Source organism: Hemitrygon akajei, chromosome 10 (assembly GCF_048418815.1).
Source record: "Hemitrygon akajei chromosome 10, sHemAka1.3, whole genome shotgun sequence".
NCBI classification, from domain to species: domain Eukaryota; kingdom Metazoa; phylum Chordata; class Chondrichthyes; order Myliobatiformes; family Dasyatidae; genus Hemitrygon; species Hemitrygon akajei.
Genome location: NC_133133.1, coordinates 45632769 through 45646526, shown reverse-complemented (window position 1 = coordinate 45646526; position 13758 = coordinate 45632769). Strand labels below are relative to the sequence as shown.

Sequence of the window (13758 nt, the reverse complement as noted above, 5' to 3'; positions counted from 1 at the left end):
AACTTACACGCTTCAATTGCCTAGCCCGTCCACGGGGAAAAAAAAGTTAACGAATTTCGATCTCTATTAAACCGTTACGGGACGAGGAATGGCATTTCGTAGATCATCACCAGCGATCGCGAATTCAGCAGACGAGACGAAGTAGTTAGAGTGGCGGCGTCATTGTTTGGCGAGCGCGGGGTGGGGGACTTTTTGCTGTGAAAATAGTGCGGGCGGACCCGGCCGCCATCTCTCCGCGAAGGGAAGGCGGATTCGGAGCCGCGTCGCGTTGCTCTTGTTGATGGTCGCAGGGTGGAAACGTGAAGCGGGAGCGCTGGCTCAGAATTCGGGCAGATCGTCTTCACTCGCCCCTGGTAACGGAGAGTGGAGGAAAGTAGGGATCACTGTGTGCTAGTTGGGCTCGAGGCTTCGGGCGTAACCTCGAATCGGGACAGGGAGTGGAAGGAAAAGACTCGCCGTGGTGGAAACGGCCCGGAGTGAGTTAAACGAGCAACAGGAAGATGGCGGCGTCGGTCGGCGGTGTGGCTGACAGCACAGGTGGGAAAGCCCATGGGGAACTGGGCGATGCTTTCCTCGTACTGATCTCTATGAAATAATCAGAAGTCTTGTATCGGTGCTGCATTTCATTGGTGGTGTCAGCTATAGTTTATTAGAGTGATCTTCAAGGAAGCGGGGATACTTACCAGCAGAGAAATAGGCCTGAGGACTGCATTGAAAGTAACATGATACATTTATAGACCCAGGCATTGGTGTTGTGAACGTGTAAACTGTTTCGAAAAAGTGTCTAGTTCTCTACCGTTTAGAAGAGTTTAAGTAAGTATAGGTGGTACAAAACCCCGTGAGGTAGCAAGGGAATCTGGGTTGGTGAATAAGGTGAGCTGGCGGGTATCCACAGCTCAGTACGAGAATATTTGTAGATTTACAGCTTTAGGTAACTTTCTATGAACCAGAAACTTAATTTGGTCAAATGTTTTAATAGATGGAAGGAGAATAATGAAATTGGAAGACGCTACTTGAAGTATCTTTGGGGGAAATTGGATTGATTCAGAAGTATGTTTGTTTCTTAAGGGCTACTGGAGTTTTGGATATTACTATTGAATGTTGCCAAATAGCTCTTTGAGCCGACTTTGCCTTCAGTAAAATTTTGATTGATCTGATTGTACTTTCAACTCTGCGGTCCTGCCTACCCTTAGAGTTCTTTCAGCTCCTTGTTTATCATGAATCTGTATACTCCATAAAACTATATAGTTATACAAGTTAGACTATTAGACCATAAGACGTAGGAGCAGAAATAGGCCATTCAGCCCGTCGAGTCTGCTCCGCCATTCCATCGTGGCTGATCCTGAATCCCACTCAACCCCATGCACCTGCCTTCTTGCCACGTCCTTTGATGCCCTGTCCGATCAGGAAATGATCAACTTTTTGGCTAAAGTCATTTTTTAAAAAAATTACTGCTCTCTGGCTAAAGCCATTAGGAGCTGAGATAACAAGTCCAAAGTAAATTTATTATCAAGGAGAGCAGAAGATGAAAAGCTGCAAATAAAAAAAGTAATAATACTGCAAACATGAGATCAGTTCTTGAAAGTGAGTTGTGGAAATATTTCAATGAAGGGGCAAAGGGTAGTAACTTCATGAACCTGGTAATGTGAGTCCTAAGGTTCCTGTAGCCTTTCCGGATGGCAGCAGTGAGAAGACTGAGATTGTACATGAGAGAAGTCTGCACTTAGCAGAAACAGTTAAATGATTTCGGAGCTCATCATCATTTCAAATGTTTCTTTAAGTTTGTGGGTGAATGTTTCATTCTAACTTTTAGCTGTCCCAGATAGTTGTCTGGGAGTTTGTGGGAGTAGGTTGGGGTATGAACTAATGAATTTTGTGGCAGAAACTAGACTGCTTTGATCATCCCAGTTAGTGGGAAGCAAAATTATTGTGGCTGTATAAGACTGAAGAAGGGAAAAAAATAAAGCAGATTTTCCCAATTGAATGACAGGGTGGTTAATGAAGAAGAGTGTGATTAAGTATATAAATTTCCTAAGAAAAGGGAACGTCTTGTTTGTGTAGTAATTTTAAAATATTGTAGATACTTGCACAAGATGGCTTCCTCATCGCACTGTGCATGATATATGAAATACTGTGTCAGTACCAATGTCACAGTAATGTTTTAATATGGTATAATCCTCAAATGCCTCATTGCAGCTCTTGAATTGATTTAGAATCTTGATGATTGCACTTAAACATAACTGGCCTAATTCTGTAATTTTGTTTATGCATGCCAAATCTATTTTAAAGATTCTTATCTATGTGAAAGCCTGATTCTTCCAAAGGCTATTGTTATATTTCCTTGGAATTGGCATTCTTCTAGAATAAAACTATCAGGGACCAAGACCAAGCTTGCTTTTGTGTACCCTGTGTGATATTTTAAAGGAGGAAATGGGTACAGAAATAAGTGGATATATTTTTGCTTCATTAGTAATCTGGCCACCAAAGACTGAACTAACTTTTTGGTGTGGAATTCCTTTATGTCATAAGTTACTATTGTGGGAGTTTTCAGGGATTTTGTGATAATAGTAACATTCATTGGGTTAGTATAATTAGGTTATTTCAAATACTTTATCAGATATTGGGCTACTTGTATGAATTATGATCATAACTAAAAATTGAGCTTTTCCAAAATTCTATGAATCTTAATTTTGTATTCGGCATATTTTAGAGATTTTGAGCTCATTTGGTGGTTACAACTTAGTATATTATTTTAAAAATTGATTTAAGCTAATTTGTTGAGGGGAAATAGCTTTCATCTCCTCTCAGTATTGGGTTTTACTGCAGCAAAAATATTGGACCAAAATTATTCTTATCAATTTACTGATTCTCTGCCGTTTACCTCCTGAAGGCTGAAATTAGTTAATCACTTATCACCTTTGTGTGAACATCGTTGCTATTTATTTACTCCATGATGAATGCTACTGATTTTACTCTAACATTTGCTTGTTCCGGGGTCATAGTATTTCTTTGGAGTGAATTGGCCCAACCTATTAATAAATCATACTTCCGCTTTGTGTCTTAAAATCTTTGATTAAATGTCTATGTTGCTTTGTATGCCCCTAGTGGAGCAGTTCTCCATCAGTTTCACTCTGGCATTTTCTCAGCGAGGTTCTTAATGGGAATATTGTTTTTTCTCCAATACTACATTTTCCTCAATAGGTTGAACCAACTTGCTAATAATAGTGTAGAGCATTGATTCTTGCATTACAAGTAACTGACTTGCCATGATAATGGTATGAACAAAAAGTGAAACCAGTTTATTCATTTAGAGATTAGCAATTAGAATAACCACGCCAAAGAATGTATTCACCTTTTTGAATCTGTGCTATATGTAATAGCAACTGAACCCATTCTTCCTGTAACCCCAAATTCCTTCCTTCAGAAGCTTATCAGGTCCCTTTTTATATGTTATTGTACTATTGGAGTATATCTTACAGCCTAACAGCTTGCTGTCATATTTTTTAAAGTCATTATTTTGACAATTGCCTTTATTCTACATCTCCTTTGTTTGCCAATGAACAGTTCACTCTTTGACCTGAAATATCGATAATTTCTTTCCTTCCACAAATGCTGCATGACCTGGTTTCTTTCAGCACATTGTTGCTTTACAGTCCTCTGGCTTGTTTCATATGTATTTGACTCCCAGTCCTGTCCTTGGGCTTAAATATAAACTTTAAAGTAAGAACCAGCTTGTTTTTCTTTTCATTTTGCTTATCATTCCAGAATTGACAAATGTGCATTCGTTTCAGGTCTGGCAGAGTTGGCACATCGTGAGTACCAAGCAGGAGATTTTGAGGCAGCCGAGAGGCACTGTATGCAGCTTTGGAGACAAGAGCCTGACAATACTGGTGTGTTGCTGCTTCTCTCTTCCATTCATTTTCAATGTCGCAGACTGGACAGGTAAGTTACAACATGTACATATTTCCATTTCAGAAGCCCTTCAGGGCTTTTTCAATCTAGAATGTAGAACAAAATTCTGTAACCGTTAACACTGTAATATAGTCAAAGTAAAATTTGCTATTTTGCACTTTTAGGATAAACTTGTTGGCAAATGAGTTCAATGATGACTATACAAACTGCATCTGATAGGAGGGGATCTGTGGGTATAGTCATGAAAACTCTGTTCTACCAGGAATTCTTTTCATTTTAGGTCTGCTCACTTTAGCACTCTGGCTATTAAACAGAACCCGATGTTGGCTGAGGCCTACTCCAATTTGGGGAATGTCTATAAAGAACGAGGCCAACTTCAGGAGGCTATTGAGCATTATCGACATGCTCTCCGGCTAAAACCAGACTTCATCGATGGATACATCAATCTGGCAGCAGCATTGGTCGCAGCAGGTGATATGGAGGGAGCCGTACAAGCCTACGTATCTGCTTTGCAGTACAACCCTGTAAGTTAGCACGTGCTTTTTGGTTATGCAGTAACTTAATCACATTCATTTCAGTTTATCATGCAAGTGTAGTAAACTGCCACATTTTTTTTAAAGAAAGATATATCAATAAGCATGATAGAATGATGTACATTTGAGCTTGAGAGAAAGTGACTTGTGAATGACAGCAGATTTTGGAAAAGAGTTGACAAAAGAATATTGAATGACAAAGGAGACCAAAAGTGAGTGCAGAAGTAATATTTTTGGTAGTTCATGCTCATAGGTTTCAGGAAGTTAGTGCTAAAAATGAACTGAAGCAATTTTGGAAATTGGGGATTTCTAAATGCAGGTTTAAAAGATGTTTGAAATGCAGTTTTTTTTTTACTACTGCATATAGAACTTATTTTATTCTAATCATTTCCTGTAGCCTGAGATTATGAATGCTTGTCTCCATGGGAGGAGAATGTTAGTACATTTGCAGAGTCAATTTTGAACATCAAACTGTTCAATAGATACATTTAATGCCAGAGAAATGTATACAATATACATCTTGAAATTCTTTTTCTTCATAAACTTCCACAAAAACAGAGGAGTGCCCCAAAGAATGAATGAGAGTTAAACTTTATAGCCCTGGACACCCCCCCCCCCCCCCCCAATGTATAAGCAGCAGCTAGGCAATTACCCCACCACCAACAAAAAAGCATTGGTGCACTCAAGCGTGCGGCAGAGCATCAATAAAGACACAGACTTGCAGTAGCCCATAAATTACTCGTTTAGCTAGTAATTCAACATACCACAGGCAGTCTCCCCCTCCCTCAATAAGGGAAAAAGAGCAAAGCAAGAAGGAAGACGTAACAAACAACTCGCTGATTTATGATGTTAAAAGTCTGTTGCGTCACTTTTGCCAAGCTCTGCACCCAGAGAGTCGGCCCCAGAAAAGCTCAGGTCTCTGAACACACAGCAAATGGGAGCTAACCCACTGCTCCCAATATTCAGTGTTTTCCCATGACGTCTCGGGAGCACCGGCTTAAAATCAGCCCATCTCCAGAGCCATGAAAATCCGGTGCCCTGAAGGCCCACTAGTCTTCTAGGCTGCATCATTGGGATATCAAAAAGCAGCTGGTCGTGAGACCCTGAGAGTGGATCCCATTCCCACAAAGAACCAAAGTCAGAGTGTAACTCCAGGTCAGGGTCTTCAAGAGAACCTTGAAAAAGAGCTGTTGAAGATGCAAGCAAAGGAATTGCTGTTTAGTGCCATCATAACTTTGCTTCACCCCTCATCATTGTTATTGAAACATAATTAGCAGGAAGTTGACTAACTGCAAGACTTAAATTCATTAAATAGAAACATACTGTTGTAAATCTTCTTGTTTTAATACAGCATATAATTGAATATGAGGAAAGCAAAGACCACTTGCAGTTTAGTGACTCTCTGTCAGTGCTGTCCATAATCTCCACATGTGAATAACCTCATGGTCAGAAAATAAGTATTTCCAAAGCCATCTATTTGTCCTTCTTAGTGGAGCAGTAGGATTCTGGAGGGAGCTAAACTGATGTGTTGCAGTTTTATAACCTGGTAATTAAGGCCTACCTTGTTCAATTAATGTATTCAAAAATATGAAACTGGAACCATTACCCAGGATATATTGATTTTAAGTGTTTGTGCAAAAGTGTCTTAACTAAATAATACACAGATTGAAGGTTCTGATTGAAAATATTGCATGTAGATTGTCGGCAAATTGGTAGAATGTTCGGAAAAGGTCTGGATGGAACAAAGGATCATACAATTTGGAAGTGTTTTTTGAAGAAACATTAGTAAATTGTGATTTGGGTAGTCATTTTCATGAATTGTGAATAAGCCTGTTACTCTTTTGCAGGATTTATATTGTGTTCGTAGTGACCTAGGGAATCTCCTTAAAGCCCTTGGTCGCTTAGAAGAAGCTAAGGTAAGTGTTTTTGTTGGTATTTGGACCATATTGCAAAGATTAAATTCCACACGGTTCATGATAGCAATCTATTATTCTGACTGGTTAGAAACATTGACTGGATAGTGCTCAAGAAAAAAACGCTTAGATACACACTTTAGCACCAGAGATGACCAGAACATTCTGACTGAACAAGTATAGGAAGAAAGTAAGACTGAAGGCGCTTCTTGAAAAGATTGGCTGAAATGGTCTGACTTGTTGTAGACTGTTTCATCCGATTTTTTAGTTCTGTCTATTACTGAGACAGATGTTATGTACTTCACTATATCCACCCCTAGTGCAGACCATCAATGTGAATGGGAAGAAAGGCTGCATTAGTGCTTCCTGAAGTTGCCAATTAAGTCTGCAAATTTTGAGTTTTGTAGTTTATTTTTCACTGCTGATTTGGTCTTGATAGGTGAACCGATATACCAGATTTGCTCAGTTAATAAGGTGGCTTCTAGCAGTTGATTTTTTTTTTCTCTGATATGGTTTAGTTACGGGTTCAAAGTGGTGTTAATCACCCGTGTTTTAAAGTCTCATTGTTAATGTATGTGTATACAGATATATGTAAATTTTACTTATATGTATGTGTGTATACATACATAATTGTAACCTTTTTGGAGCGTTAAAAGCCACCTTATGAAAAGCCACTGAGGGGCAAAGAATGTGAGGAGAAAGGGACCTTGTCCAGAGTCCCTCGACCTGCCATTCTGTGTCCCGCGCGCTTGCAAAGTGGAGTGTCTGCGCAGCGTAGCTGTCCATTTGACTTTGTGTATGTGTGCTTATTGGGGGGGAGGAGGGAGGGTTTGTATACAGGGGGTGAAAGATCATTGGGGTAAAGAGAATTTCAGCCCACAGGCCGTTGAATGGAGAGCTAACATTCAGTGCATTCCACTGCAGCTTCAATCTATATAAAGTGAGACTGCGCTTGCTCCTGGATGCTGACTTCTTTATTTCAGCGGTGGAAGGTTATAGTTAGCAATTTCGTATGATGAAATATAAAAATGAGATTTAATTTCAAGGTCTGATCGGTACATTTAAAAGACGAAACCAGCAGATTTGCAGAATAGTTGGGTTCTAAATTAGAATTAACTCTTGTAATAAATGATGGCCCTTTCTTCCTTGAATTTGAGACTGTCTGACACATAAAGGGGTCTACATATATTTTTGTTTTATTTTCTATGTTTTTGTTGGGTGACTCGAAATAACCTGACTCATGTTTCACAAAATTGGTGCTGTGATAATGTCATTATCAGATGCAGTTATATATTATAGCACTTCACGTGCATGACCTGAATCTGAACATTTGGACTACATTTGAGTATAAATGTGAAATTGCATCTGTTTCTTTTCTTTCAGAAGATTGCATTTTAGAACAAATCCAGGAATATGTTGTTGGATTCTTTACTAACTATTTTGTCTTTCTTATTTGTCTTTTTCGTTTTCATGATTGATATTATACATAGAAGGTTTCAGGCGGGTGAAAGCTCTCCCCTGTAGGTGCCTCGCTGACCGGAGCTCGAGGCCTGGATCTAGGGGTGACACCGTCTGCTCTTCCCACCATCGACTACCTTGAAAATGAGATGAAATAATGGTAACGGGTTTGTAGCACTGCCACAAACAATTTGCCTCCATGCCTGAGTTCTTCTGTCTCGTGGCTTCCAAAAAGTGTCTAAATAATTAAGTATTTTATATTTACTTTTATAAAATGGGAAAATTGTAATTTGGAAGAAAAAATTTTCAACTTGATACATGTTTTAAAAGTAGCCACTGTCTTAGAAAAAAATTAGTTTTAAAAAGTAAAATTGGCAATAGCTCTACAAAGTACCAGTAATGCTTCTAACTACTGATTTTGTTAATTTCTTTCCTCTTTGTTTGGTTTGCAGCGTTCTGCTCTACTGATAATGCGCTGTGAGCCTGCAGTGACGCATAGGCTGCGCCGCGATGCGCCTGCGTGCGCCAGCGTTATTCAGTGGATGGCTGGCTGAGTGTTTTACCTTAGATAGTTCTGAATGAGATAAGGTGTCCAGGTTGTTTTTGGTCCCAGTTAATCCTGAAGAGAATCAAACACAATTAATGTCTGCAGTGTGGCTTTGAACAGCTACCAAAATAAAGCGGTGTACTTTTATTTTAATTTTCTATTTCTTCTATGAGCTAGCTCATATTTTATTTTAGTGCTCTTGAAATGGTAATATTTAGTTTTCATATTTGGATTTCATGTTAATTTATTTCTTGGGTTCAATAAAATTGGAGTTATGTAGTCTACTCATGCCCGGGCAAGTTAGCACCTGCATCTCTAGTGATTCCTTTGTTGCCATGCCGGAGGTAAGAGGTGCTACGGACTACCTATGGTAAAATCTCAGTTAGCTATTTACCTTTCTGCAGTTTTGCGCATGCGCATGCGGTGCGCTGTGCTGCATTTTATTTTTTTAATTATTTTTTTTCCCAAATCGGCGCCTGCGAATTGCTGGTGTTGCCGCTGCAACTTGTTGCAGAGCCGTGCATGGCACACTGGCAAGAGCGCTTTGCATTACAGGGGCCTTTTATCCTCATCCTGCACTGTCATTTGAGGTTGTGCACTTCATTCTGCAATATATTTTTACATATACTGGCAGTCTTTTTCTAATACTCTCAAATTTGTTTGTTAATGTGTATGATGTAAACCTTTCAAAATCCTTCGTAAAATGAATATTGCTATCAGTGAAGCTTAAATTGATTAAAGTGCTAAAATTTAATGTCAAAAACACTGCATTTTTTTTGGGTGCAGTAGTGCTGAAATTAGGCCGTTGAAGTTTTTTTTTGTAGAGAACTGTGCAAAAGTCTTAACATAATCTAGTTGTGGAAGAAGTTGAAGTGGAAGAGTCAAATATTACTCAACACTACATAACTGAAAAATGCCTGGCTGTATGTGGGTTGAGGTTTTTTTTTGCGCATGCACTCATGGGGCCAGTGAGCGAATTCAGCGCTAGCCTTTGCTGCAGGTTCACTTTTGTCTGGTTTAAGAATGAATACTAATAAAGTTGTTTTCCCTCTTTTCAATCTTTGTTACAAATTTCCCATCCCATCTTTCTGGTTCCCTCCTCCCTGCCCTTGCCTTTGTTTCAATTAAACTAATTAAGGCTTGTTACCTGAAAGCGATTGAAACTCAGCCCAACTTCGCTGTTGCCTGGAGTAATCTTGGGTGTGTGTTTAACGCCCAGGGAGAAATCTGGCTAGCTATACACCATTTTGAAAAGGTAATTGATTACTTTTTGTCTTGCCAGTCTTGTGTCTTTCATCTTAGAAGCTGTTTTGAAACTTACTCATGAGCTGGTTGCATTGCACTGAAAGATGAGCACAGATGCCTATGTTAGATTGATCATACAGCTTGTCTTGTAGAAGAGGCTCCTTTTATCAGTTTTTTTGACTATAGAGTAATAATTTTGGCAACTTACATATTTAAAAAGTTAATCAGAACGTATTTTGCAAAGTTTTTATATTGGAAGCACCTGTCCTTTGGTCAATGATTAAATTAGTAAGTATTAATGATAGCATCTTCTGAAGGATTGTACAAAAAATAAGAGGTGGTTCTTTAGAGGGCATTGTCTGATAATCAGAACTTTTCAAAAGGGGATGTATTTGAAAACATCTTAAAATGGTATGGTGGTGTGGGTTTAGGTAGGGGGTTCCAGAGTTGGCAGCTTACTGAAAGTACTGGAGAGTTTAACATCGGTAGCTGAGCGAAGGGCGCTGAGTAGGCTACGGTCAATTATGGAAAACTCTGAACATCCTCTACATAGCACCATCCAGAGACAGAGAAGCAGTTTCAGCGACAGGTTACTATCGATGCAATGCTCCTCAGACAGGATGAAGAGGTCAATACTCCCCAATGCCATTAGGCTTTACAATTCAACCGCCAGGACTTAAGAACTTTTTAAAAAGCTATTATTAATGCTTTTTGAGATAGTGATTTAGATGCATATCATATTTTTTACTGAGTTAAGTATTGTATGTAATTAGTTTTGCTACAACAAGTGTATGGGACATTGGAAAAAAAAGTTGAATTTCCCCATGGGGATGAATAAAGTATCTATCTATCTATCTATCTATTAACTGTGAGGAGAATTGACAGTCTGGAAGAGTACAGGTGGGACTTTTAGAGTTGGATGAAATTCAAAGCTCAGCAATTATTTCAGAATAAAGGCAAAAATATTAACATTTAAGGCACTGCTTTCCAGTTTGTACAGGTGGTGTGTCAAACTGCACTGAAATTCAATTTTATTTTTGTATAGACATGCATGTGCAGGGTATAAGTGCGTGATAATTAGCTTTATACAGCAAAACAAGAGAAGACAAAATGTTAACTTACACCTGTGCAAAATAAATATCACAATGCTAGTAGAAGGGGTACAAGATAGTGTTAAGTTGCTGTTTCTTTGAAGAATAATTGAAGGGAGCATGAAATATGTGTGTATTCCATATATCCCAAGGGTTATAGACATTTGGATTTGAGGGATACAGTCTTGTAAATGGCCAAAATGAGTCAACTTAGAGGAACAAAACAAAAACCTTTGTAGATCAGGCATCATCGTTGGGAGAGAGAATTTTAAGTTCATGCTGTTTAATCAGAATTGAGAATAGTTGAGAATTGGCAGGTGTATAACATTGAGAAGTGTGTGGGGTGCACAACATGTATGGACTAGGGATTACTGTGCATTATTTCTGGGTGAGGGAAACAAGAAGGCAAAGTGTAGTTTTGCTATTGCATGGTAAATTGCTATGGGAAGCTATGCTGATAGAAATGGGGAGGGAGGTGAGTGTGCTTGTTAATATGATTGTATTGGAAATGTTAGAAGTTGAATCTTGTGTGCAGGTGAGTGAAGGAAAATCTTAGCCTGGTTCTGGGAGGAAAAACGGGTGAGTAGAAATGTGGTAAGGTGTAAAGGTGGTGTCATATGTGGTAGTGGCTAATTCTTTTGGGGAAAGTAAAACATATCTGAACACTAGTATGGAAGGTGGTGTCATGGGGTTAAATCAGATGAAGAGAATAGAATTGCCTTTGCAAGAAATTTGATGGTAGAAAATGCTTCAGAGCTTGTTCCTTACCTCTTAGATATTGGTAAGTATTATTCCCAAAGTAGTATAGACAAATTTCCAGGGCAGTAAAGAATTGTTCACACATCCATTTCCTCCCATGTAACAACAGTGTGTACTTAAGATATAATGAAGTTACTGAGCTTTACTGTTGAAAGCAAAGTTGTAGAATTTATTCTTAGTGTTTGCTTCTCAGTATGAAAAGAACTTTTTATTAAAAAGCACAGTGTTAAATGTCTCAGTGCACTGCAAAACATTCTTCTGATGTTATATCAGCAGATGTTTTTAAGAACTCAGTTTATTTTTCTAGTCTCTTCTGTTTCTGATTTTTTTTTGTTAATTGGCTTTGTGAACAGTTTGTACGGTTTTATGAAACTACCTCTTTAAACCACAGTCTTCAATTTCATTTTTTAATTTAGTTCTGGGTAAATACTGTGGCTCAGAGAAGTAAGCAATGCTGGGTAAATCTGTCAGCCACACATGCTTATAAATGCAATGTAAACAGCATATTTCTGTCAGTAGGTGCCATGGAAAGTTTGTGTCTTAACTGAGTTCAGTATTTGTTACATGAAGTATTTGAAGTTCAGAGTTTGGACTACAGGAGCATATCATAGATTCGTATTTAAGAATTTTTTAATACTTTTTTAATTCAATTCCAGGCTGTTACCTTGGATCCAAACTTTTTGGATGCTTACATCAATTTGGGAAATGTCTTAAAGGAGGCGCGCATTTTTGATAGGTGAGCAAAAAAAATCTAAATAAGTTACCCTGAAGGTAATGGCAGGCAGTGATTGCTTATGATCATCATTGTGTTGGTGTTCTTTTGAAATTTGACTTTATTAAGTTGCTGGTACTTCAATAGTTTTACATTTTACTCTTTCTTCCTGCCACCCAACTCCCCAGGACTTCCAACTGAAGAGTGAAAATATGTTAGGAATGCTCTGGAATCCTCCATGTCAACACCTGTTTTTACTTGAAACTGAGTTTCAATGTCATTTGAGAGTAGTTTAGCTACTTCTATTTAAAAGTAATGTAGTAACATAGATGTACATGTCCGGTTTATTTGGAATGCCAGATGTTACAGTTTTCAATCTAAATATTTTAAGACTTGTTCTCCTTTCAGTCCAGTTGATTGCAGGTCATTAGGTGATAATTGTTCTGGCTGAACTGCAATCACTTGAGTGTCAAATGAGTAGCAAGGTGGATGTTACATCATATATTTCTGCCACTACTTTTTTCTGCCCATTTGGAATTTACAGTTTTTAGTGGCATTTAGACAGATGTATGTGTGGGCAAGGCATTTAAAGATGTGGGTCTAATACAGGTAAATGAGATTAGTGTAGATGGGCATAGAGGTTGACATGAACCTAATGAGCCATTATGCCTGTTTCTGGACTCAGTGACTGCATTAAGCTACATTTTATGATGCTTAGTGGTTAAGAGCAAAATTATTTTGACCAGTAATAAGCAAGACCCTAGAAACTGGAGTACAGCAATGGGTGTCCTTGTGAGTCACAAGCTGAACCATTGAGTTTAAGGACAGTTGAATAGTAGATAAACAGAATTCTATTGTATGTAGAAATTCAGGTTGTACGGATTATACAAAAATTGAAGTAGTGAATGGTTCACATTTATTAGAAAAGTAAATCAAGCAAATACAGGTGATCCCCGTTTTTCGAACGTTCGCTTTACAACAGCTTGCTGTTACGAAAGGCCTACATTAGTACCTGTTTTCGCTAACCAAAGAGGATTTTCGCTTTTACGAAAAAAGACACCTGCTTTATACGTGTGTTTACCCCGAGAACGACTACCACAACCGTGAAGCCTTGTGCAGCCAGTTGTGTGCATATGCATGTACGTGCACATGCATATACGTGCCGATTTTTTTTTTCCCCTCCAGATCAGTTTTGGTTCGCTGTCTTCCCGATTTTGATAAATGAAACTACACTGTACATACAATATTGCTACTTTATATAGGCTGTGTATTTATCGTATCATTCCTGCTTTTACTATATGTTCATGTTATTTTAGGTTTTATGTGTTATTTGGTATGATTTGATAGGTTATTTTTTGGGTCTGGGAATGCTAAAAAAAATTTCCCATATAAACTAATGGTAATTCTTCACTTTACGACATTCTGGCTTACAAATGGTTTCATAGGAACGCTCTACCTTCGGATAGCGGGGGAAAGCCTATATACAAGAAAACTGGGTACAGTGCTGTATCTTGGAGATGATTCAGATAAAGTTACTGAAAATTGCCAGGAGTTCATTAAAGAATTGTTGGTATTTTCCTAACTACTA

The 13758-nt window shown here is 38.4% G+C and overlaps 1 protein-coding gene across 3 annotated transcripts in view; it reads left to right on the top strand.

Annotated features, from left to right (window-relative positions):
- Window positions 1-13758, top strand: part of LOC140734339 (UDP-N-acetylglucosamine--peptide N-acetylglucosaminyltransferase 110 kDa subunit) — a 46612-nt gene continuing 32854 nt past the window's right edge. Inside the window, exons 1-6 of one of the 3 annotated variants that reach the window (XM_073058157.1) lie at window positions 1-537; window positions 3792-3942; window positions 4193-4436; window positions 6293-6361; window positions 9502-9618; window positions 12115-12194. In XM_073058157.1, coding sequence (XP_072914258.1) covers window positions 501-537; window positions 3792-3942; window positions 4193-4436; window positions 6293-6361; window positions 9502-9618; window positions 12115-12194 — 698 coding nt within the window. In that variant the 5' untranslated portion in view covers window positions 1-500. Of the gene's footprint in view, window positions 538-3791; window positions 3943-4192; window positions 4437-6292; window positions 6362-9501; window positions 9619-12114; window positions 12195-13758 lie in introns of those variants that run through there. The other 2 variants (XM_073058158.1, XM_073058159.1) reach the window with 2 other exon arrangements.